The sequence below is a fragment of the Budorcas taxicolor genome, chromosome 4 (assembly GCF_023091745.1).
Source record: "Budorcas taxicolor isolate Tak-1 chromosome 4, Takin1.1, whole genome shotgun sequence".
Taxonomy (NCBI): domain Eukaryota; kingdom Metazoa; phylum Chordata; class Mammalia; order Artiodactyla; family Bovidae; genus Budorcas; species Budorcas taxicolor.
The window spans coordinates 102,876,114-102,902,996 of NC_068913.1; the positions used below are offsets into that span (position 1 = coordinate 102,876,114).

The 26,883-nt window shown below is 38.3% G+C and overlaps 1 protein-coding gene across 1 annotated transcript in view; it reads right to left on the reverse strand.

The window, feature by feature from the left end:
• Positions 1 to 26,883, reverse strand: part of DGKI (diacylglycerol kinase iota) — a 504,567-nt gene that overhangs the window by 169,551 nt on the left and 308,133 nt on the right. Inside the window, exons 17-19 of the mRNA XM_052638497.1 lie at positions 26,705 to 26,767; positions 22,416 to 22,489; positions 20,267 to 20,378 (exon numbers count right to left, since the gene is read on the reverse strand). Of these exons, the coding sequence (XP_052494457.1) occupies positions 20,267 to 20,378; positions 22,416 to 22,489; positions 26,705 to 26,767 (249 nt within the window). The remainder of the gene's footprint in view (positions 1 to 20,266; positions 20,379 to 22,415; positions 22,490 to 26,704; positions 26,768 to 26,883) is intronic.

The following is a 26,883-nucleotide window of genomic DNA, read 5'->3' on the forward strand; positions in this document are numbered from 1 at the left end:
CCCAGAAACCCCAAGTCCACTGCATATAATCAAAAGGTCTTTGAAAAATACTTAGTGAAAGCTGTTAGTCCTGAGTAAAATGGGAAACCTTAGGTAAATCATGAATATAAATAAGCTAAAATGTTTAAACTACTGAAAGCTTGATCGCAAATCCTCATTGACAGCTACTTTTTGCTTTTATGTATTTTCAGTCTTAATCATGTTAGGTTAATACAAAAGCTCTTTTCATTATCTACTTCCATTAAATAACCAATGTGTGCAAAACAGAAAGAATCTTAAAAAAGATAAAATACATAGTTTAAGACAGCTTCTATACTATAGCTAATATATAAATATATTTATATATTTATAATATATAATTATCATAGTTATGTATTAAATATGCATTATATTAAAATATGCTACCCATCCATAGAAAAATTTTCAAACTTCAGGCAAGCTTTTCCTTCTTACCTAAAACCTCCTCAAACTACTCCCAATCTGTATAAGATCAATGAAATGCAAAATAATAATCCTCAGCTGAAAACATTCTGAAGAGTAAAGCAGCTTTGAGGATCAAAATCTAACACAAAAAGAGCTTGGTTCACTACAGTAGCCACAAAATGAAAAGTCAATCCAACATTAAAATTCTGCAGTGAATTAGCGTAACTTCTCTGCCTTAGTAAAAAAAAAAAAAAAGAGAGAGATTATTTTAGTATCACTCACCCTTACAGGGATGAACTAAAATCAAATAATATGTTTGGTTACAGCATACATAGAGAGTGCCCAAACTGTCGTATACAGTTTGATGAACATTTTTATACACATATGTGAATCTCCATCCAGATTAAGTTTTAGGCAATTTACAGCAACCAGAAGGTTTCCAAGTGCTTCTGTCCAATCCCCGATCTATTTATACTCCTCTCACCTCCCACTAACTGATTTCTATTAGCATAGATTCAGTGTGTTTGAACTTGAAGTTCATATAAGATAAATCATATAATATGTAGTCTCATATCTGACATCTTTTGCTTATCAGTGTTTCTGAGTAATAGAAAAGTATATTTATCGACTCTTCTCCTGGTAAACATTTGGCTGTTTCAAGTTTGGGGCTATTATTGATGCAAACTTTCTTGTGTGTATCTCTTGGTGGATACATACCTACAATGAGTAGAATTGCTATGCTGTAAGTTTAGATGTATATTTAACTATAGTAGATACTACTAACAGTTGTTCAATAAGGTTCTATTATAATGCATTTTGAGTATCAATTTATAACAAAGTAAACAAATCTTTAAAAGGAGTTAATACTAACTGTAGCCCAAAATCTAAAAGGTTCACTCAAAAAGGGAAATCTACATATTATCAGCTTGTTTCCACACTTCTCACCTCTATCTTATGAATGAGGAATAAAAACTTGTTAACTCAGATTTGTGAAATCAGCTTCCACTAATTTGGTTCCCAGGTATTTGTATTTATTTTGTGCTTTGAACTATTTTTGCACTCACATTAATCTGAACAATAGAAACCTGTTTATGTATAAATGCAAAGATAAAAGAAACACAAAGGAACAGAAAGGAGGGAAAGAAAATAGAACAAAAACTGAAAAGAACTTATCATTATTGAACACCTTTGACGTTAAAAAGCATTCAATTGTAACCCTTACACACAATTTTATTCAATTAGTAGAACAAAGAGGCAGAGGAGAATGAAGTGAGAATTTATTAAAATTATTTCTAGCCTATTACCCAATCCTGTTATTCAGCTGAAAGCTTCTCTGATTGTACTTAAATGACCCATTTAAGTTAACCAATGCATTTGATGCACTATTAGCAACTCCAGGACTTTCCCAATATATTTCCCTTTCCTTTAAGTAATTCTCAGTCCAATATTTATCTGACAAAGCTGTATCCCTTCATTCACTGGGAGAAATACCAGTTTCTTCCTTTTTCCTCAGTCTTGACTAGGCCTAATGACAAATAAAGGGCTTCTCTGGTAGCTCAGCTGGTAAAGAATCTGCCTGCAATGCAGGAGACCCTAGTTCGATCCCTGGGTAGGGTAGATCCCCTGGAGAAGGGAACAGCTACCCACTCTAGTATTCTTGCCTGGAGAATTCCATAGACAGAGAAGCCTGGATGGCTACAGTCCATGGGGTCGCACAGAGTCAGACACAACTGAGCGACTTTCACTTTCATTTTTCAATGACGAATAAAAATGCAGAACCAGCCAAGTAAGTAAGAAGTTACTCCTTGGGTTTGACAGGACTTGAAACTACTTAAATGCTTTCCAACCCCTTGGTATCAGAAGGCTTCCACAGTACCATAGAGCATGTTTAAACCATATTCTCAGCCTCAATGGTAGATCAATAGCAAGTGCAACAAACAGAGGTAGATAGCTGTCAATGGCAGTTCCACTGGCATTTCAGAATCAATCCGAGATCGCTGCACAGGCACAAGAGGAATTATAGTAATTAGCTTCTCAGAATAAAGACAGCTCTATTAGTGTTAGCACAACCACAGTAATTTATTTTTGGAAGAAGCTAGACTAAAAGTAATTTTTAAAAGACTTGCTAGAAATAGGTATTTTTCATCATTCAGATGGGTGTAGGCTTCACATCCTATAAGGCACAGGCTCTAACAACTATATATGTCCAGGATTTTTTAATCCACCAATAAAATATCTATTGGTATCTTAAAGACAGATATTCAATTGTCTGTTCAACCTAACATGTGTTATATTGTTGTGAAAATGTCAAATATTGCCTTTTTGGTAGTATATGAATTTGGAGGGAAACAAAGCTAAGCACCGGAGAAGGCAATGGCACCCCACTCCAGTACTCTTGCCTGGAAAATCCCATTGACAGAGGAGCCTGGAAGGCTGCAGTCCATGGGGTCTCTGAGGGCTGGACACGACTGAGCGACTTCACTTTCACTTCTACTTTTCACTTTCATGCATTGGAGAAGGAAATGGCAACCCACTCCAGTGTTCTTGCCTGGAGAATCCCAGGGACAGGGGAGCCTGGTGGGCTGCCGTCTATGGGGTCACACGGAGTCGGACACGACTGAAGTGACTTAGCAGCAGCAGCAGCAAAGCTAAGCACATCTGTTGCCATTCACTGTCCTACAGTCACTAACAACTTTAAGTCCACAGGAATAGCATGAGATCTTCTGTCTTTCCACAATATGCTCCTCCCCAGAATACTATTCTTCATCTCTCTCCAAATCTCATCCTCCTTCTTACTACTCAAGTCCTTATTCCACCTGCCACCAGATGACAGGATGGACAGCTCTGGGTTAGGAGAGGAGAAGAGAAACAAGGGCAAGTCCTCCAACATTTCCTTCTCCCCACTGACTGGGAGAGACTGCGCACTGACTCCCAGACCCAGTCCCTGAACAGAAATGCCCAAGGCAGCAGTCAGTGACGTGGATAAGAAACACAGGAGACAATCAGCAACATGAAAATCTGTTCTTTTTTTTTTTTAAGATGAACAAATCTTGTAATATCTTGTAATCTTATAATATCAAATAACAAAAAAGGGAAAATTTGTTTTATTAAAAAACAAAACAAAAGAAGATAAATATATTATGTGATTGTACATGATATCACATACTAACCAAATAAGACAGGACATTAATGTGCATGATAAACAGAAATAAGTATTTTCCTTCCTCTTTAGATTTTATCAACAGAGCAACTGAATATTCTATAGTTTGCAAGCAACATAAACACATTTTTAATAGAGGCCCACATAAAACTGTCATGAATGTCTTTCTAAATAAGAATATTGTGGGCAGCTACTCAAGTCAAGAGATATATTACATTAGGAAATTTGTAATTCTTCTCCCAGAATATGTTATGAACACTGCAGTTTTAATCAATTAAACGTGCAGTTACTGTTCTGCAAACTGTAAGCTGTGAGTGTATCTGCACAGTGTAAGTTTAGAAGTCATGTTATGAAGATCTATATGTTAAACTGGAAACTCTAGATAAATTTCTGGGAAAATACAACTGCAAAAATTGGTATACTAAATACAGAAATTGGATACCTTAAACTGGTTTTAAAAATTGAAAGTTATCAAAAATGTTTCTCATTCCAACCCCACACCAAAATGTGCTACGTGGACTTAGATGTTTTACAAGTTTATCCAAGTTTTAAAGAAAGACAGTGTCTAATAAAACTTGTTTTAGAAAATGATGTTATGGCTGAGATAACAAAACCAGATAAGGGCAGCAACAGAAAACAAAATTTTAACTGAATTTTATACCAATATCACATACCAATATAATTTTAAATATCATGTGATAGCACTAGTTTGTGGAAATTTTTTAAATGATACAGATGAACTTATTTATAAAACAGAAACAAACTCATAGACATACCAACCAAACTTATGGTGACCAAAGGGGAAAGCAAAATGTGGGGGATGTTGGGGGGGGAGATAAATTAGGATTTGAGATTAACATGCATACACTGCTATGTTCAAAACAGGTAAACAATGAGGACTTAACAGGGAACTATACTCATCTTGTAAAGTGGAAAAGAATCTAAGAATATATATATATACACACATATATCCAAATCACTTTGCTGTACACCTGAAACTAATACAACATTGTAAATTAATTATACTTTAATAAGAATAAAGCAAAAAAGGAAATATACTTTCATGACATTACATTTTAAGTGAAAAAACATTATCATCCCAAAAGATGCAGAAAAAAATAAAGTTAGTGCCTTTTAGAATCAATTGTTAGAAAACCAGGAATAGGACATAACTTATTTAACTGAAGAAAGTCATCTATCAAAACTAGAGAAAACATTATTTGGAATTAAGAAAATATGAAAGCATTCCTTTCAAGGGACAAAGTACTCCACCAGTAATGAAAGTTTCTAGCATAGTAGTGGAGGTTCTTGAACAACATAGTAAGTCAAGAAAATAAAACTGGAAGAAAAAGGTTTGGAAGAAAAAAAAGGAAACCTGGTAATATTCCCACAGGTATCATCCCATACATAGAAATTCCAAGAAAATTCACAGGCCAAGAATTAAACCTCATAAGAAAGGTACGCTATCACATAAAAAAATCCAATAGTGTTCCCCTTTCCAATAAACTAAGCAAAATCATAATAAAAAACATAAAAAAATAGGATGTCATATAATATCAACAAAAACAACAAAGCAATGCATGAGACTTTTAGGCAGAAAAATTTTAAACTATTGGAGACACAAAGGAAAACTTAAAGAAACGGAAAGTCATGCCATACTCATGGATGGGACAATTTAGTACTCTAATAATATTAATTTCCTCCAAAATAATAAATTCAATGTGATTCCAAGTGAATATGAGAAATACTACTGTGAAGAATCTTGTCAAACCAGTTCTATAATTAATTTCAAAGAATAAGGTCCACAAATGACTGAGAACCTTCTGAAAACATAAAGAAAAATAGACTATCCTTATTAAATATTGAGATGTAATTCAAATAGAGGTGTTTGCACAAGACAAGACATAAAGGTCAAAGGAAATGAATTGAAAGCACAGAATAAACCCATATGCATGAGGATGCAAATATTTGAATATGGGATTATAAATTACTGGAGAAATCATAGATAATTTAGCAAATGGTGCTGGGAATACTTCTTCCTATAATAGAGAAAAATTAGTATTCTAGCTTACTTCATACACATTACAACTCAGATGTATTAAAGGATTAGGAATAAGAAACAAAAATATAAATATACAAATTAGCTGGGAGAAAGAGAGGAGAAAGCAAATCTTTCTCCTTAGCTCTCTTTTTCTCAAGCAGTATCTGACTGTGGTTGATTCTTCTCTGTGCTTCCATTTCCCACAGGCAAGCACTCTCGCCCAGCCACCCCTGACTCTATGACCAGCCCAGACAGGCAGCAAACCACAGCAGCGAGCCCAGCTCTCATGGCCTGACTCGTCCTCTGGAGTCCCAGCTCCCGCCTGATGACCCTTGCTGCAGAACACATCAATGCCACTTCTCCAGGGTTCCACCCCTGCCTAGTGGCCCTGGCTCCTGAGTGCTGGTAATACCATCTCTTCCCTTTATCCCTCCAGCCTTGGAGGTTGCAGAGAATTTCTGCAGTTGCCAATCCATGGATCGCTACATAGGTTACTTCCTTCCAGTTCTTCTTCTAACATCCCATGATTAGTCCTCTGGATTAAATTTCCTCAATTGAACTACCTCACATGGGTTATTTTCCCTGTCTGACACACAACCTTAGTCATCAAAATGAGAAATTATTAAGTAATTTGCAGTGGCACTATTATCATCCACTCCACATTTATCTATACAAGTTTTTACATGCTGTTTTATTGCCATGAAGCAATGCCATAAGCTTTATTGTTTTCCATTTTATCAAATATTAAGATTTCAGGATATGGGTATGTTTTAGAATCCTACTTCAACGCATGATGTAAGCAGTCTATATACAATCAGCAATTGTACTGCAATTCACTTCATTATTGTCCATATGAGTCACCATTTATAGCAAAAATAGCTCCGTAGATTCAGTTTCTGTATATGTTGAGTGATGAGTTTTTGGTAGGCTATTGTGGCCTGTTTTCACACTAGCATTTTACGATGCTAGGAAATAATTTCATGTTCCCAAATTCTACCACATACCATCTAGAGTCCCCTGCCTTACTTTGACAGTATTAGCCATAGGACTAATGCATGGCCAGTGTGAAGCAGAAGACGGTGAAAAAGAAAGGGCTTTATTTGAAAAACTTGCCTTCTGGCTCATTGAAATTAATCTAGGCATTATTGAATACTTATTAACTGTGGTGTTGGAGAAGACTCTTGAGAGTCCCTTGGAGTGCAAGGAGATCCAACCAGTCCATCCTAAAGGAAATCAGTCCCGAATATTTATTGGAAGGACTGATGCTGAAGCTGAAACTCCGATCCTTTGGCCACCTGATACAGAGAACTGACTCATTTGAAAAGACCCTGATGCTGGGAATGATTGAAGGTGGGAGGAGAAGGAGACGACAGAGGATGAGATGGTTGGATGGCATCACTGACTCAGTGGACATAAGTTTGAGTAAACTCCGGGAGTTGGTGATGGACGGGGAGGCCTGGCATGCTGCGGTCCATGGGGTCGCAAAGAGTCAGATACAACTGAACAACCAAACTGAACTGATGGGTCAAGAATGTTTTTGTGAAACAGGTAACAGTCTTATAATGTAGAAACCTAAGTACTCGTTCTCAATGTGGTTTACTTGTATTATTTATTATTCTTAGTTACTCAGTTGTGTTCAACTCTTTGCATCCCCATGGACTGGGGATCTTCCTAACTCAGGGATTGAACCTCAGTCTCCTGCATTGCAGGCAGATTCTTTACTGTCTGAGTCACTAGGGAAGCCTCCTGGTATACTTATGTCTTTCTCTATTTTTGTTCAATTGAGGTAGATTAACTATTAAGGAGAGTAAAAAAGTTGGCTTAAAACTCAACATTCAGAAAACTAAGATATGGCATCTGGTCCCATCACTTCATGGCAGATAGATGGGAAAACAGTGGCTGGCTTTATTTTTCTGGGCTCCAAAATCACTGCAGATGGTGATTCCACCCATGAAATTAAAAGACCTAGACAGCATATTCAAAAGCAGAGACATTACTTTGCCAACAAAGGTCTATCTAGTCAAGGCTATGGTTTTTCCAGTGGTCATATATGGATGTGAGAGTTGGACTATAAAGAAAGCTGAGCGCCGAAGAATTGATGCTTTTGAACTGTGGTGTTGGAGAAGACTCTTGAGAGTCCCTTGGACTGCATGGAGATCCAACCAGTCCATCCTAAAGGAGATCAGTCCTGGGTGTTCACTGATAGGACTGATGTTGAAGCTGAAACTCTAATACTTTGGCCACCTGATGCGAAAAACTGACTCATGTGAAAAGCCCCTGATGCTGGGAAAGATTGAAGGCAGGAGAAGAAGGGGACGACAGAGGATGAGATGGTTGGATGGCATCACCGACTCGATGGACATGGGTTTGGGTGGACTCCGGGAGTTGGTGATGGACAGGGAGGCCTGGCATGCTGTGGTTCATGGGGTTGCAAAGAGTCAGACACGACTGAGTGACTGAACTGAACTAAACTCTTAAGGTGAGTAAATGAGAGGCAAAAAAGCTGCAAAGGGGGCTCTTCAGCTTCTCTGCTGAGATCTAGCCTGGGATTCAATGGTGCAGGCTTGAAAAACATCACCTCCATGGGTTCAAGCTATTTCCATATCAGTCCCCTGAAATCTGCAGTATTATGACAGAGTGAATACAGTACAGTCAAACAATCAACAATAGCCTGGGATCAAACAAATTTGTATAACTAACACATCCTATTGATTTTTTCATTTTAACACTAGTCTAGTAGCATCCATCCCTTACATTATACTTAGTAGAATATATGCTAAAACTGTATCAGCTAAGTCACAATAAAAAAAAAGCCAGACTGCATACAACACATAATCTCTCCAGCATATAATCAATCATACTAGACACAGAAGCAAGAAAATGTGACCCATGATGAAGAAAACATTTTTGAAATGGCCACTAAATTGATTTAAGAGCAAACTGGGCAGCATAAAAAAGGGTCTGTAAACATCAAAACAGAACAACAGAAATTATTTAATCTGAAAAACAAGAGATGAAATTGTTTTCCAGGATCTGTGAGACAACAAGCAATCTTTAGTACACATAAAGGAGCAGAAAACATAGATGAAAATACTCCAAATCTACGGAAAAAAGTCAAACTTCAGTTCCAAAAAGACCAATGAACCTAAAAGAGGATAAATACAAACAAAATCATGTGGAAGTTAGAATGATGCCCACCACAACCACCACCAAGAAAAAGATGTCTGTATTCTAATGCCCAGAAACTATGAAAACTTACAAGGCAAAAGGGTCTTTTCTGTTATGATTAAACTAAGGATGTTGAGATAGGAGATTATTTTGGATTATCTGAGGAAGGGGCCCCCAGTGTCTTCACAAGGGTCCTTGCAAGCAAAGGAGGGAGGCACGAGAGTCAGAGAACAAGACGTGAGTATAGAAACAGAAGTCAGAGTGAGGCAGGGCCATAAGCCAGGGGATGCAGATCACCTCAACAAGTGGAAAAGATTCTTACTGGGTCCTTTCCAGAGTCTCTGGAAGAAAGACAGCCCAACCACCCACTTTCGACTTCTGACCTCCCAAACTCTATGAATAAACGTGTGTGGTCTTAAGCCACTACCTGTGGTGATTTGTTTACAGCAGGGACAGAAAAGCAAAACAAACACAGAGAGGCTTAAAAACAGAAGAGAAATCTAAAAATCAGAGAAAAAAGATACATTACACCAAGGGAACAGTGATACAGATGGTAACTGGCTGTTCATCCCTAAAACATGGAGGTCAGAAGAAAGTGAAAGCACATACTGAGAGTGCCAAAGCGACCTTGGTGGTACAGCGGATAGGAATCCACCATCAACGCAGGGCACACGGGCTCGACCCCTGGTCTGGGAAGATCCCAGCTGCTGCAGAGAAACTAAGCCCGTGTGCCACAGCTACTGAGTCCACGTTCCTAGAGTCTGTGCCCCACAACAAGAGAAGCCCCTGCAATGAGAAGCCCGAACACCACAACTAGAAAAAGTCCTCTCAGCAATGAAGACCCAGCTCAGCCAAAAATAAACAAAGCACTAAAAAGAAGAAATAAAATGCTGAGACAAGCCAGAAAAGAAACTAGTCGATCCAGTATTCTATATTCATAAAAATATATTTCAAAAAAAATGAGGATAAAATACAGACACTTCAGAAAAGTTAAATATGAAATTATTCACTGCCAAGAGAACTGTCCTATAAGAAATGCTAAAGGAAATCTTTCAAACTCAAGCAAAATGATACTAGATGAAATTTGATCAATAGAAAGAAGCGACAAAAGCTGGAAATGGTGGATATGTGGGTACATATAACAGACTATGGACTGTTCTTTCGTTTCTAAATTTCTTCAAAATAATGATAAAAGCAAAAATGTTAATACTGAAATGTGGGGTTTATATATATGTCCAAGGGTAGTACATTAAAAAAAAAAAACTAGTACAAAGTAAGGGAGATAAAAATGGAATTATAAGAGTAAAAGGTCTGTAACATATTACTTTTATCAAGAATAAAGGAGGGGATTTTACAGACATTAAAAGAATAATAAGAGAACACTGTGAACAACTTTATGCCAACAGACTTAATTTCTATGGAGTGGACAAATTCCTTGAAAAATACAGTTTATCAACTGACTGAATAGAAAATAGAAAATGTGAGTAACTCTATATCTACTCTTGCCTCAAGAGAAATCTCAAGCTCTGAGAATTAAATTCTATGAAATGCTTAAGGGGAAAAGTAATACCAATCTTATATAAATCTTTCAAAAACCAGACATTTCCTATCTCAATGTATGGGGGCCAACATAACCTTGATACCAAGACCCATAAAGGATATTACAAGAAAATAAATGTATAGACTAGTATCTTGCATATGCATAGTCACAAAAATGCTTAACAAAATACATGTAAACTGAATCCGGCATATTAAAAAATGATAATACATCAAGTGAGGCTTATCTTGAAAATGCAAGATTAGTAACTCTTCAAAAAAATCAGTGGAATCTGTGATATAAAGAAAACAAAGGAGAAAATTAGGTTACTTTCATATATACCAAAAAAAAGAGCATTTGATAAAATATATCACTCATTTGTGATTAAAAAAAAGAACTCTCAGAAAACTGTTCATAGAACCATAATTACTTAATTACATACAGGGTTTTTCATATCTAATGAAACATTGAATGCTCCCTCCTACAGTCAGGAATAAGGCAAGCATGTTCATTTTTACCACTGTAACTCTATATATTGCCAGCTCATTCACTAAGGCAAGAAAAATAAAAGGTGTGGGGTTTCCCTGGTGGCTCAGATGGTCAAGAATTTGCCCACAGTGTGGGAGACCCGGGTTTGATGCCTGGGTCAGGAAGATCCCCTGGAGAAGGAAATGGCGACCTACTCCAGCATTTTTGCCTGGAAAATCCCCTGGGCAGCGGACCCTGGTGGACCCCTGTCCATGGTGTCACAAAGAGTCAGACACGACTGAGTGACTAATACCCCAAGGAAATAATAAAACTTGTCCCTATTTACAAACCACTCAATTAGGTCAGAAAAACCCAAAGAATATATCAAGAGCTACTAGAAGCAATGAGTGAATTTAGCAAAGTTGCAAGACAAATATCTACACATGTGTACACATACATATGAGTTATTTCTACGTATTAGCAATAATGATTACATGTGAAATTTAAAATAATACTACTTAAATAGTATAAAATACTCAGGAATGAACTTAACAAAAGGTATCCAAAGACCTGAACTGCACTGAAACTATGAAAGACTGCTAAGAGAAATTAAAGAACAACTAAATAAATGGAGAAATATATCATGTTTATAGATTGGAATACTCAGTAAAGTTAATATGCCAATTCTTCCTAAACTTATCTATAGACTCAAAGCAATCCCAGTTAAAATCAAAACATTTTTTGTCGATAGTAATTGATTCTAAAATCTGTATACAATCAAAAGATGTATAATCACTAAAACACTCTTATAAAAACAGAGTGAAAAGATTCCTATTACCAGGTTGAAGACTTAAAAGAAATCTATAGCAATCAAAACAGTATGGAAGTGGCATAGGATCAACAAATCAATGAAACAAAATAGAGTTTAGAAAAAGACCCACATACAATCAAGAGGCAAAAGCTCCAAGGCAATTCTATAGAAAATAATTGAAATTCTACACAAAAAAAGAATCTATAGGCAATTCTATAGAAGAGGAAAGTCTATTTCACAAATAGTGCTGGAAAAAAACTGGATAAATATATATTTTAAAGACAGGAATCAGTTCAGTTTAGTCATTCAGTCGTGTCCGACTCTTTGCAACCTCATAAACCCCAGCACGCCAGGCCTCCCTGTCCATCACCAACTCTCGGACTCCACCCAAACCCATGTCCATCGAGTCGGTGATGTCATCCAACCATCTCATCCTCTGTCGTCCCCTTCTCCTCCTGCCCTCAATCTTTCCCAGCATCAGGATCTTTTCAAATGACTCAGCTCTCCGCATCAGGTGGCCAAAGTATTGGAGTTTCAGCTTCAGCATCAGTCCTTCCAATGAACACCCAGGACTGATCTCCTTCAGAATGGACTGGTTGGATCTCGTTGCAGTCCAAGGGACTCTCAAGAGTCTTCTCCAACACCACAGTTCAAAAGCATCAATTCTTCAGCGCTCAGCTTTCTTTATAGTCCAACTCTCACATCCATACATGACCACTGGGAAAACGATAGGTTTGACTAGGTGGACTTTTGTTGGCAAAGTAATGTCTCTGCTTTTTAATATGCTGTCTAGTTTGGTTATAAATTTTCTTCCAAGGAGCAAGTGTCTTTTAATTTCACGGCTGTGCTCACCAACTGCAGTGATTTTAGAGCCCCCCAAATTAGTCTAGCACTGTTTCCATTGTTTCCCCATCTATTTGCCATGAAGTGATGGGACTGGAAGCCTTGATCTTAGTTTTTCTGAATGTTGAGTTTTAAGCCAACTTTTTTACTCTCCTCTTTCCCTTTCATCAAGAGGTTCTTTCATTCTTCTTCCATTTCTGCCTTAACAGCAGTGTCATCTGCATATCTGAGGTTATTGATATTTCTCCCAGCAATCTTGATTCCAGTTTGAGTTTCATCCACCCAATATTTCACATGATGTACCCCGCATATAAGTTAAATAAGCAGGGTGACAATGTACAGCCTTGACACTCCTTTTCCTCTTTGGAACCAGTCTGTTGTTCCATGTCTAGTTCCAACTGTTGCTTCCTCACCTACATACAGATTTCTCAGGAGGAAGGTCAGGTGGTCTGGTATTCCCATCTCTTGAAGAATTTTTCACAATTTGTTGTGATCCACACAGTCAAAGACTTTTTGGCATAGTCAATAAAGCAGAAGTATATGTTTTTCTGGAACTCTCTTTCTTTTTCAATGATCCAGCACATGTTCGCAATTTGATCTCTGGTTCCTCTGACTTTTCTAAATCCACCTTGAATGTCTGGAAGTTCACAGTGCACATATTGTTAAAGCCTGGCTTTAACAGAGAATTTTGATCATTACTTTGCTAGCATGTGAGATGAGTGCAACTGTGCGGTAGTTTGAGCATTCTTTGGCATTGCCTTTCTTTAGGATTGGAATGAATACTGACCTTTTCCAGTCCTGTGGCCACTGCTGAGTTTTCCTAATTTGCTGGCATACTGAGTGTAGCACTTTCACAGCGTCATCTTTTAGGATTTGAAATAGCTCCACTGGAATTTCATCACTTCCACTAGCTTTATTAGTAGTGACGCTTCCTAAGGCCAACTTGACTTCGCATTCCAGGACGTATGGCTCTAAGTGAGTGATCACACCATCGTGATTATCTGAGTCATGAAGATCTTTTTTGTACAGTTCTTCTGTGTATTCTTGCCACCTCTTCTTAATCTCTCCTGCTTCTGTCAGGTCCATACCATTTCTGTCCTTTATTGTGCCCATGTTAGCATGAAATGTTCCCTTGGAATCTCTAATTTTCTTGAAGAGATCTCTAGTCTTCCCATTCTATTGTTTTCCTCTATTTCTTTGCATTAATCACTTAAGAAGGTTTTCTTATCTCTTCTTGCTATTCTTTGGAACTCTGCATTCAAATGGGTATATCTTTCCTTTTCTCCTTTGCCTTTCGCTTTTCTTCTTCTCACAGCTATTTGTAAGGCCTCCTCAGACTGCCGTTTTGCCTTTTTGCATTTCTTTTTTCTTGGGGATGGTCTTGATCCCTGCCTCCTGTACAATGTCGCAAACCTCCGTCCATAGTTCTTTGGGCACTCTTGTCTTGAAACAGAATTACTAGAATGGGAGAAAAGATTATTTCTAATCTAATCCCTTGAATCTATTTGGCTAGTACTCTATAATCGTAAGGGATTTGATTTAGGTCATACCTGAATTGTCTAGTGGTTTTCCCTACTTTCTTCAATTTAAGTCTGAAATTGGCAATAAGGAGTTCATGATCTGAGCCACAGTCAGCTCTCAGTCTTGTTTTTGCTGATTGTATAGAGCTTCTCCATCTAGAAATAAATACATCTTATAATGTCTGATTATGATCTGAATGAAATCCAAAAAGGTAATGTGGTTACCGAGAACCCAATGAAGAATCATCTTAATTAACAGGAATGCAATTCAACCAGTAAAATGAACGGAATACTTCTGTCTTGAAATGTTCAATTATAAGATAAAGAGTCTAAAAGAAATAATCTTTTCTCCCATTCTAGTAATTCGATTTCAAATTTCTCTTAAAGGATCACTCTGAATATTTTATATACACAAAAACAGATGTACTTTTACCCAAATAACTATACTGTTCTCTTTATATAATCATCTTACACAGATGTGCGTTTTCAAATAATTTACCTTCTCAGAAATGTAATCAATATAATATAATATTGGTTACAAATATAATCAATATAATTTCAAGGAATGTGAAATTTAAGGACTGAAAATAAAGCACTTTCATTATTCAGTGAAAAAAATACACAGTGTCTGCCCTATGGATAAGTGTTAGTCGCTCAGTTGTGTCTGACTCTTTGTGATCCCATAGACTGTAGCCCTCTAGACACCTCTGTCCATCAGTTTCTCTGGGCAAGAACAATGGAGTGAATTGCCAGTCCCTTCCCCAAGGGATCTTCCCAACCCAGTGATTGAACCCAGGTCTCCTGCATTGTGGTCAGATTCTTTACCATCTGAGCCACCAGGGAAGCCCATGTTATATGGATAGTAACAGCAACAAATTGATACTCATATATGTCAACAGTAAGATGCATATGAGTATTGAGTTGTGGTTTTTGTTGCTCAGTTGCTAACTCATATCTGACTCTTTGCGACCCTGTGGACTACTGCACACCAGGCTTTCCTGTCCTTCACCATCTCCTGGAGTTTGCTTAAACTCACGTCTTTGAGTTGGTGATGCCACCTAACTATCTTATCATCTGCCACCCCCTTCTCCTCCTATCCTCAATCTTTCTCAGCATCAGGGTCTTTTCCAATGTGTCGACTCTTCGCACCAGGTGGCCAAAATATTGGAGCTCGAGTAACGTTATTTAAATTACATGGGATGCTCAAAACTGTGCAGTTTAATCTACATTTAATAATTTTTACAATTTCGTGTTCTCTACACCAACTCCTATCTATTCTTTTTCTCCTTAACCTATTCATGACAGGATGGGAGAGAAAGATAGGAAGATAAATAGAGATAGAATATTAAACACTCTCTCCCAACCTAGTGAGTTCTCCTGAGTTCCAAGCATACATTCCAAACTGTACATTTGTACATCTTCTTCGATGTCTCACAGGGATTTCAATTTTGACTTACATGAAACAGGGTTCACTTTTGACACATTTATCCTTCTTTTATATTTTCTCTCTCATATAATATTGTCACCTTTACTCAATGGCCTACGCTGGCCACCCACCCCTTTCTCACCCTCAAGATAAGTCCCTATCCATTCATCAACCCTTTCTGACTTCATCATCACTTTCTTTATTCAGGCTTTCAGATATTCTCATCTCTTCACCTGGACTTTGGTACCAACATCCTGATTTGTCCATCTGTCTGCAGAAGTGGAGATTCTCGTCATTTTCACACCGATATCCAGATAACTTTTCTGAGTAACTAATCCCATCCTATCCCATGCCATCAGTTGCAAACTCCCCATAACAGTTAAAACAACAATTAAAAAATATATATCTAACTCTTTCTGCCCTTCATTCACCATCTGCATCACCACTCTGAGCCACCACTGGTCCTCCTGGTTTCCATGTTCTCTTAAACTGATGCCTCTATGAAAGTGGCCACTTGGCAATCTCACCCAAAAAGACTCCAGTCTGTAAACATGGTTCTTTCTATCCTCATTCCACATCCCTTTCCCCCAGAATTTATTACCTCAGTCTGTGATTGCTTGTTTCCTTCCTCACCTCCCTCCCAACACTGGACTGTGGGCACCCTGAAGACACTGCTTTTCTATTGGTTCATTTTGCACCTGTTTTATCTAGCAAGTATCACTTATGGATTCAATAAGTATTTGTGGTTTCAACAACTATTCAATAAATATTTATGAGTGACACTAAATGAATGAAAGCAGTGAGATATTTTAAATAAATATTGCCTAGCATTTACAAAATCCCTATTAATTAGAAACCAATGCATATTGCCCATATTTCCCAAATGCTGCATGGCCTTTAATGATCCAACCTCAGAAGTTACATAGCATCAATTCCACTGTACTCTATTCACCAAGTATTTGTAAGCCCACATAGAGTCAAGGGGAGGTTATACAGACTTCAACCCTTGATGGGAGAAATCCCCAAAATCTGATGCCAGTTTAAACCCACAGTCACCGAAGGACACTAATGAACTAAATTACTTTGAAAATATATAAATAAAAGACTTGCTTGTCCTGCTTCTCTGAAACAAACTGAATAAGTAATCAAAGAGTGCGTGCTCAGTCATCTCTAACTCTTGCGACCCCATGAGCTGGAGGCTGCTAGACTCTCCTGTCCACGGGATTTATCAGATGTATTGTATTGTATTGTATTGTATTCATTGTGTTCAGGCAAGAATACTGGAGCAGGTTGCCATTTCCTACTCCAGGGGATCTTCCCAACCCAAGAATCGAACTCACATTTCTTGTGTCTCCTTTATTAGCAAGAGGATTCTTTACCACTTTGCCGCCTGGGAAACCCCCAAAGTTGGGACACATGGCTTAGCTGCTCGGAGGCATGTGAGACCACCCCAGATTAGGGATCAAATCTGTGTCTCCTTCATTGACAGGCAGATTCTTAACCACTGAGCCACCAGGGAAGCCCCAACCAAGCAGCAGGTGTAGGAAAAACTTCTCCTTATAGAAATAGCCCAGTTAACAAATGAAGAAAATAGTCAGAATATCAGTGCTGGGCAATACCTGATGATTCCTAGATCCTGACATTGATCATCAAAGACTATTATCGAGAGAGAGAGAGAGAAAGAGAACCAGACATTACATACCCTCCTTTGGAAGAATAAAACACCTCTTACAAAAGAGATTTGGAGAAATATGTGTCTGATGAATCTATATCCAACTATCAACTTAGCGAAAACAAGTAAAAGAGAAGAGCACATTATTGAGACTCTGTGGACATTATCAGCACAGTTCAGACTCAGGGAAACTTCACAGGACAAACAGCCTGGTCTCTTTAATAGATAAATGAAAAAAAAAAGAAAAGAGAGAGATGGGTGCTACAAAGACTTAAGAGTCATAACAACTAATCACCATGAATGTACTTTATTTGAATCCTGATGCAAATGAACAGAGCAAGAGAAAATAGATGACATCTGCAAGACAATTAGAAATTGAGTACTGAGTAGATATTTAGTAATATTAAGATGCTATTGTTTTTGAGATGGTATGATTGTATTCATTAAAGGAAGTCTTATTTTTTAAAAAACATATTCAGAGATATTCACGGGTAAAATTATATAATGTCTTATATTTAGTTCAAAATAATGTAAGAGAGGAGACCAAAGTTGGAGACAGAAATAAGATTGTGCATGAACTGATAATAGGTTAAGTGACACCTGCCAATGCAGGAGACATAAGAGACATGGGTTAGATTCCTGGGTTGAGAAGAGCCCCTGGAGAAGGGCACGGCAACCCATTCCAGGATTCTTGCCTGGAGAATCCCATGGGGAGAGGAGCCTGGAGGGCTACAGTCCATATGGTCGCAGAGTCGGACACGACTGAAGCGACTTTCCACACGTGCATGTGTGAGGCTGGGTGATAGTAAATGAGATTGCAATGTGCTGTCAATTTCTCCAGTGAACTTTCCCCGAACAAATATTTATTTTGAAAACACACTTTGCTGATGCCCCAAAGTCAAAACCCCTAGGTAAATTCTCTAGTGCACTTTGTGATGTCACCCCTGCCTGCTTCTCCAGGACCATCTCCATCACTTTCGCTTTTCACCTATTTTTAAGCTACATAAAAATGACTGTAGTCTGCACAGACGACTACGCTCTCTTAGACTACCAAGTGTCTGTACATTTCCCTTCAAGAATGTCAAGTTCCATTCTTCTTCACCTGGCAAAATTCATTCATCCTGTCACATTTCTTATTGCCAAAGACAAGTCTCAGGTTCTCTGCTGTGGACTGGCAATACGCTAGACTGATGGATACCAGACACCTGCCATTCCCACCTGATACTCCACCCCTTCCATGCCCTCTTCCCTGCCCTGAGAAACTGACCCAGTTAGACTGTTTAATGGCTGGAGGGCAAGAACTGTACTGATGTCTCCAGCTTTCTCCCTGACCAGGCTGGCACAGAATGACTGCTTTCACGTAGCAAACCCTTCTCCTACCAGGTGGTCCTTCCTAAGTCATTCTGTTTCTGGTACAGCTGACTGCTTCCTTACCTTTGCATCTTCAGCTCAGGAATACCCCACCATCCATTGTCGCTTCTCATAACCCAGTGCACTACTTGCAAGAGTCCATCCTTTAAATTCTCCTCTAATTACCCAGTTTCACTCTGCCTTCTCCTTCTTGTTCAGACTTTAATTATATAACTGTAAGCAGAAACACCCCAAACCAAAGAAAGACTTCTAAAAAGAATCTAACAGAATATAGACGGAAAAGTTATATAAGATGAAGAGGTAAAGAACATTTGTGATAGGCAGCATAGGCAATGGTCCTGTAGTACAAAGAAGCAAAGGATGTCCAGTGCTATAGTTGACTTGAGAGGCAACAAGCTACAAAGTACAGAGGGCAGTGGTAAAGGAGGGAGATTGGGAAAGAAACTCAATTTTGCAGTAAAGATTTAGTTTGCGATCTTGAGAACAATGGGAAAGTGTCTCATATTCTCCTGCCCTCGCAAGCCTAGGTAAGGGATCATCTTCTTTTAGCCATTCCTTGGCAACCTTCTACAGCACAGCCAGGACTAGGAAACTCTCACAGCAAAAAATTCAACACATGTTCACTGGATTAGTGAATAAATGAATGAGCAAAATAACACGCGACCAGGTTTGTGACTTTCTCGGGCACCTCCAAACATTCTTCCTTGCACATACCCTAACTGAACTTATTCCTGTTTGCTCTTGGCTGAGTCATTATCTATAATTAACATAATAAAGACTTTTGGAAAGAAAGAGTTACATATGAGCTATGTACGATCTTGAAAATTACATCATTCCCAGACCAATCTTTTACACTTAATGACTATTTCATTCTAGACACATCAAATGTAATGAGCAACATCACCATCTCAGGAGATGGACATTCTTTTTATAATCACAAGCACTTATTCCGTTAAATTTCACCAATTCAAGGTGATGGAGGAAAAGCCACTTGAAATCCATGAGATGGATGAAAGAGAGAGTCATTTTAGGTTGTTTAGAACAAGAAATACAACCTTCTAGCCTTGAGATATAACGGCATGAACTAAGTGCTAGCCAAGTGCAAGAAGAAGCTTTATTTTCATTTGCTTTACAAACTGATAGTATGGCTGATCTATATCTGATAAAATGATATGCAAAATTTTTAATTAGTTTATCATTCAATAATAAGTTAAAACACGAGTCTAAAACTTACTTGCGATTGACCTTATTCTATATACTTACTTGTCTAATGCCAGGAACCAAAATTAAAATGCAAGGTGATCTCATCAAAATCAAAACTGGCAAGTGAATATTCATTAATGTCATGAGAAGTCTTTCTATATTCAGATATTCTGTGATAATGTAGATGCCCATTTTATGCTTAAGTGGGTAAAATGGAGATGAATGCAAATGACCATGTTCTTTTTTATCTAAATTTGAGTCTTCCATGAACCAACAAAGTATCAAACGGCAAGATTTCTAATCAATGTTGGGATATATTTGTGGCATAATGTTATGTAATTAACATAAAAACTTTGCATTTCATTCTGATAGAAAGTATCAGGAAAAGTAACAAATAATATTCATTTACCTTTGAAGTTCAAACAAATACGCATCAACTTTTTTTAGTGACACAAAGAATGACTTTTTGCTTTTGGCTTCCCCTAGCAACTCTACCTTGCATACAGTTTATAAGTTGATAAGTTAAGCCAGGAGACAACATTATACCAAAATCTTGTAAAATGAATAAACTCTCATTGTGACTAAAACACATTTTACTTCAATAAAACAGATGTATTGCTCACCAAAGATGCCATGGTGAATCCAATGACTTCAATATAACCATCATCATGACGCTGGGGTTCAAAGTCATGGTGATCTCCTGGGTTCCCCCAGGGCATTGTGCCAGCACAATATCTGCAAGAGAAGAGTAAAATCAGAATTAGAGTTTGTGCCAATCTTCTCGTGATCATCATCAGGCAACAATTTATAGTTTGATCTGATGTTGATTTCACAAAAGAATGGCTTTCTACTCTTGGTTCATGTCTCCCAACAGAAAAGAAAATGGGTTTATCCCCTTCCCCTCCAAGTATCAATTTATGAAAATGGGTCAAAATTCAACAACAAAGCATCCCATGGTGTCCAACTTTCTACTAATTCATTCTTTATCAAGTTTTTATTTTTAAATTTTTATTGGAGTATAGTTGTCTTACAATGTTGTGTTAGTTTCTACTGTACAGCAGAGAGAATCAGCTATAGTATACATCCATCCCTGCTTTCTTCCCTTGGACTTCACAGAGATCAAACCAGTCAATCCTAAAGAAAATCAATCCTGAATACTCATTAAAAGGACTGATGCTGAAGCTCCACTACTTGGGCCACCTGATGGAAGAGTCGACTCATTGGAAAAGACCCTGATGCTGAGAAAGATTGAAGGCAGGAGGAGAAGGGGACCACAGAGGATGAGATGCTTGGATGGCGTCACTGATTCAATGGACATGAGTTTGAGCAAGCTCTGGGAGATGGTAAAGGACAGGGAAGCCTGTGTGCTGCAGTCCATGGGGTCGCAAAGAGTCAGACACGACTGAGTGATGAACAACAGCAGCAATCCCCCTTTTTTAGACTTTATTCCCATTTAGGTCACCAGAGAGCTTTAAGTAGAGTCCCCTGTGGCATACAGTAGATTCTCATTAGTTATCTGTTTTATACATAGTATCAACTGTGTGTGTGTGTGTGTGTGTGTGTGTGTGTGTGTGTGTGTTTCTCACTCTATAATTCACAGAGGCCTACTTTCTATGACATCCCATGAGTTATCAATAGGTGGTTTCAAAATTTGGTCTTGGAGGGAGACATATACATGCCAGTAAGAGAGGAAAAGAGAATCGAGCTGGGTAAGCATCAGCAGTAAATACATAATTAAGATAATGAGTACCCCAGGATGGGGGAACAGTAACTGAAGACGGAGGAGTGAAAAAGGGATGAGACAAAGATGTGAGATTAGAAAGGGAAGGGGAAGTCAGGGAAACTGAAAAGTAGAATAAACAAAGTCCAGAGGGGAGATGGGAAGGAGCAAGAAGAGTAAGAAGAAAAGAAAATTAAAGCAAGCTAACGAACACTGTTTCCTGAGAATCTAGGCCCCCTACTTCAATGACTGAGATGAAAATACTTCTGGAATAGGTTGTAAGGGGCTAAACTGAGCACGGCCAAAAATCATCAGGAGACTGCTTTCCCAGACATAGATTTGCATACACTTCTCATTTCAACCAAATTCAGTCTAAATAGAACTTACTTGTGGATTTTTGTGTCTGAGTTGTCTGGTTTGCAAATAACAAAGAGTCAGGGATCCATCCCTTTCAAATCTTGGCTTGGGAGCCTAGAATCTAAATTTAAGCCCACTGAGAAATGTGCTTATTTTGAGACTAGTTAATCCTAAATACCCCTTTCTCCTGAGGTATATAATAGCACCAAAGAAAGCTGACATTCTGGCTAGAAAATGCTGCTCTAATTGATCCTATTTTTTCAAAGCAATCATCTGGCAACGATTTTGAATGAATTCCATGCTGAAATCAGGCTGGAAGGTTTCCTAATAGCTTTTGGGAAACTAAGAACACGTATTTATTCAAGTCCATCATTCCTGGGGAGGGTGACAGGGTGGAGGGGTCAGTAACTGAGAATTACATTAAAATGTCTCGGTCCAGAGGGCTGCCTGGGCTTCTTAAGCATGGGTAAGTATACACCATGCATGCTATACCACATACATGAAAAAATACCATAGAGAACATTAAACAAAGCAAGTAGGAGAAAAAAATGATCAGGCCTGGAGACTCTTAACAAGTCATTAAAGGAACTATTTTTCATCGCTTGTACCTGGAAATTTTCCATCATGAAAGCAGAGAACCTTAGGTCAAACAGAGTTCACATCAAACCAAGGAAGACAATAAGAACAGGGCTTACCTGGGTATATTTAAAAATACTATACACTGGAACTTCAGTTCCTGGATCTTTGGGGTAAGATCGGTCCCATCACACTGCAACAATCAAAGCAGAAAAAGCAAGGGTTTTGAAGCAGGTGCAAGTCTACAAGCCAACTTAGCTGACAAGGGCAGGTACCAAAGTCTTACCCTTGTCATTGTCTGTTGCTGGCATTGATGGCCATTACTGTGACTGAAAATTTATTCTAACTTTCCCAGCTCCAGAGTTCAGGGCTTGGTTTTGCTTTGACTTCATGTAAAAACAAAGCTGCCATTTGACCAAAATGTTTTTCTCTGGTCTCACAATCCAAGGAACTCTCATTATTCTTAACCTTGGACTGTGATTAGATACTTAGGCTTATAGTATCAACATTAAAAGATTTAGGTAGGTAAGTAGGTTTAGTCACTAAGTCATGTCTGACTTTTGCAACCCTATGGACTGTAGCCCACTAGGCTCCTCTATCCATGGGATTTCCCAGGCAAGAATACTAAAGTGGTTTGCCATTTTCTTCTCTAGGAGATCTTCCTGACCCAGGGATCGAACCCGGGTCTCCTGCATTGCAGGCAGACTCTTTACCAACTGAGCCACCAGGGATTGCAAGATATTGAATACAGTTCCCTGTGCTATGCAGTAAATCCTTAAAAGATTTATGAACACTTAAAAGAACAAAAGGACAAAGCCTCAAGGTGAGGCAGTAGTAATCTCTACCACCATCATCTGATTCAAAAATAGTCATGCATATGACCATTTATTTTCCTTGCTTTTTGACATAATTTGTCTTTTGAAAATGTTCAATGTAATATTTTGAAAGCAGTCTGAAAGGAATATATCCCGCATTTTTTAAATTATCTATTATAAATTAGCATTATCTCCATTAGCAATATACTCTTATCAGTATAATCTCTTATAGACTGTGACTGGTCTTCCTAGATAAAGCACTTCATTGGTTCTGGATGTGACTTTGGGTTTCAAGGGCCTCAGGCTGGCTTGGCCTCAATACCTTTGTGTGTGGTTTCCCTGACCCGCTTGGGGCTTCCCTGGTGGCTCAGATGGTAAAGAATCTGCCTGCAATGCAGGAGACCTGGGCTCAATCCCTGGATCGGGAAGATCCTCTGGAGAAGGGAATGGCTACCCACTCCAGTATTCTTGCCTGGAGATCTCCATGGACAGAGCCGCCTGGCGGGCTACAGTCCATGGGCCGTAGAGTCAGACACGACTGAGCGACCAGCACTTTCACTTTGCCTGACTGGCTAGGGCTTTCCTCAAGAGCACCCTCTGACTGATCAAGGAAGAGGCTTTTCGTTTCCCTTTCTCATGACCCACTGGGGACAAATGCCAAAAGAGGAGCTCTCTGCTCAGGACTCTAGGCCTCCTGAGGTCAAAGGTATAAAGCCTGCTTTTCATCTGCTCTCCTCACACCCTCATCACAGAATGTACCCCACCCCCACCTCACCCCCCCACCCTCCTTCTTCTCCTTGGGAGACAGGGTTAAAGCATTCCCAAGATCCTTGCAAATTACTGAAGTTTTCCTCAGAGGGACTTGCAATCCAGGTTACGATGACTCTGCTAGCCATCCGGCTTGTCTCATTCTCCTCCTCCCAGCTGATCTTAACCCAGACTAGTTTTCATGAGCATTCTCAAAAACTGTTTCTGGAAAATCTTATAATCATAAACAAGCAAACTATTCTCAAATGTTATTTAGATTGGAATGAAGTTCTAAACATTGATTGAAGGTGTTTTCACAACACTTTCAAAATCTTAAACACTCATAAGGTCTCCCAATTTAAGGACTTGAGTTGATAGATGGCTCTACCAGTGAAGAAAAAATGTACACATCTTAAATGATCAAAACTGAGTGTTGTAAGCAACTAAAAATTTCAAAAAAAAAAACCCAAAACAGCATGTGATATCTTAATAGTATGCGAAGCAGCACTGTTGCATTACAGCAAAAATCCTATACTTCTATATTACGTTATTTAGAACAGAATTTTCTTTTTAATTTTCTACTTTTTCCACCTGAAAAAAAAATAGTGATTCTGGAAACTCAGCAAATTCTATGAGGATGCATGCCTTACAATATTTTACAAATTTTTCCTAAATATTATTGCATTTAAACTTCACAAATCTTTAGGACCGCAGTTTTCAACTTTCTCCCTACTTCAAACACACAAAGGAAAATATTTCCATAAAAAAAAATTCTTCCTGTGTACAAGCTCCCATGTGGATGAATCAAAACAAGAAGAACACATGTGCAGTAGAACAAAAGGATGTATGTAGGTTTTTGTTACTATCCTCTGGGTGTATATGTGTGTGTGTGTGTATTATTTGTGCACATATTTTATATTTCTGTGAGATTAGATTATTAACTATTACATCAGAAACACTGACTTCACCCCATGGCAAAGATAAGATAGTCTGCTTTTATGTGTACATCTATTTGCTCTGACTTCCCATCTTTTCAGTCTCACTGTCAGTGACGTAATTGTAGAAACACCCTTGTATATTTCTGTGTCATAGCACAATGGTAACTGTTGTTTCAAATGCATGTGCTTTTAGTCATATAGACAGACCTCATAACGATAGACCTAGACCTAGGACTGAATCCCAATTGTTAAGACTTAGTTTCTATTGTGTGTGTTTTTTTTTTTTCTCTTCATAAATAAAAGATGATTACACAGACCAACCCACCTGGAATATTATACCTACTGGCTGATATCAAACCTTTCTAAGTTTCCGGCTGCCACTTTGGCCTCTCTGCAGGCTTTTTTTAATCCCTGCTCTATGGCCACCCATGCCTGAGACATTTCGCAACAGGAAGACTGCCAGATGGGGGAGAAAAGCTCTCCAGTGGTGTGGAGACACGTGGAGTTTAATTTCCACCCAGCTGAGTTAGACAGTGAACATGGTTCAATGTAGCCACTGCCCTCCACTCACTGGCTCTCCAGGCAGGTGCTACAATGTTCCCAATAATGCAAAAAATACTGGGAGAAGAAGGAAAGTTTATTTTTGGCTGTTTGCAGGCCGCTAGAGAAGAAACAGGATAAGTCTCAGGCAAGGTTGCTGCTACTTAAATAACCATCGCTTTATCAAAATTAAGATCTTCACAGTTTAATGGACTATGTCTCTTTCTCGTATCTAGATTTAAAAAGGCAGTATTCCAGTTTTCAAGAGTTGCTACGACTAAAGGATACTGGCTTTTCATTAGTATTTTATGAGAACTGAAACATCTGAAAGTGATGCCAAAGGCTGTTAGTGGTAATGTCTTTGTTTCAAATGATTTAGGAGATTTGTGTCTCCTATATGGTTTATTGGTGTCAAGAAAATTGAATAATTATCTTAGGCTCCTCTGTATTCCTCTATAAATCCATTACTTTAAGGTCATATATTTTTCTCTATTTGCATGTATACCTTTTATCCTGCCCCCTTCTGTCACAAATGCTATTCTTATCTTTTCCACAATAAACCCAAGCATTGCTGTGTTCCCATTTCTCTTTCCTCATCTGTACATTTTTTCTGTCTTTCCTGTTTCACTTATACAGGGATGTGCAACAGAGTCATGCTCATTCCCTCTCTCAACTCGTTTACTTCAAGGAAACACTCTGTCTTCTTAATAATTAATGATATGCTATTTTTAAATATATCTCTTAGAGAAAAATGACTTCCCATCTCCCTTGCCTCCAAGATGAGTATTCCCCAACTTGGGATAGAGATTCAGAAGTAAACAGCAGTCAAAAAAACTCCTAAGTGGTAAGGGACCTTGACCAGGCTAGAGAGTAAGTGACCACAAAATACTAAAATCAAAGTATTTCTCTAAAAATGAAGATTCTTCAGATAGCCTGGGAATAGCAAGCTAGTTGTTTGGTGAACATCTATTTCTACTTCAAGACCCAGCTCAACATCCTTGCTTTGATGATTTCCCTGACTACACCAGGGGCAGTTTGCATTTCTTTTTTTGTACCACCAGCATATGACACAAACAGTCGAATAGCAACATTTATTCTATTGTTCTGCCATGAGTTAGGTGCCCTTCAGCATGACCAAACCATGAGTTTTTTCAGGAGCAAAATCCATCCATCTTATTTAACTTCATCCTCTGTTCAGTGGCCACACATAACTGAATGCTCCTAAATGTTGGTTGAACACACCATACTCAATTCAGTTCAAGTTCTATGCAGCCCACTGATTAAGTACATAAACTGGTATTTGGGGTTTATGTTAAGGACATGATATTTACATTCAAAGGGAAATGAGTCAACACACGCAATACTTACGACAACTTTAACATGTTTGGATAAATCTCTAGAGCTTCTCTGTAGGAAATCAGAAAAAGCTGCCTATATCATAAGAAAAGAAAGAAAAAAAATGCTTTATTACACAGTTATGCCAAAGCCCTGATTCTATGTGATAGATAGATCCTAGGAATTCTGAGTTATGCAAAAATACAAAATAT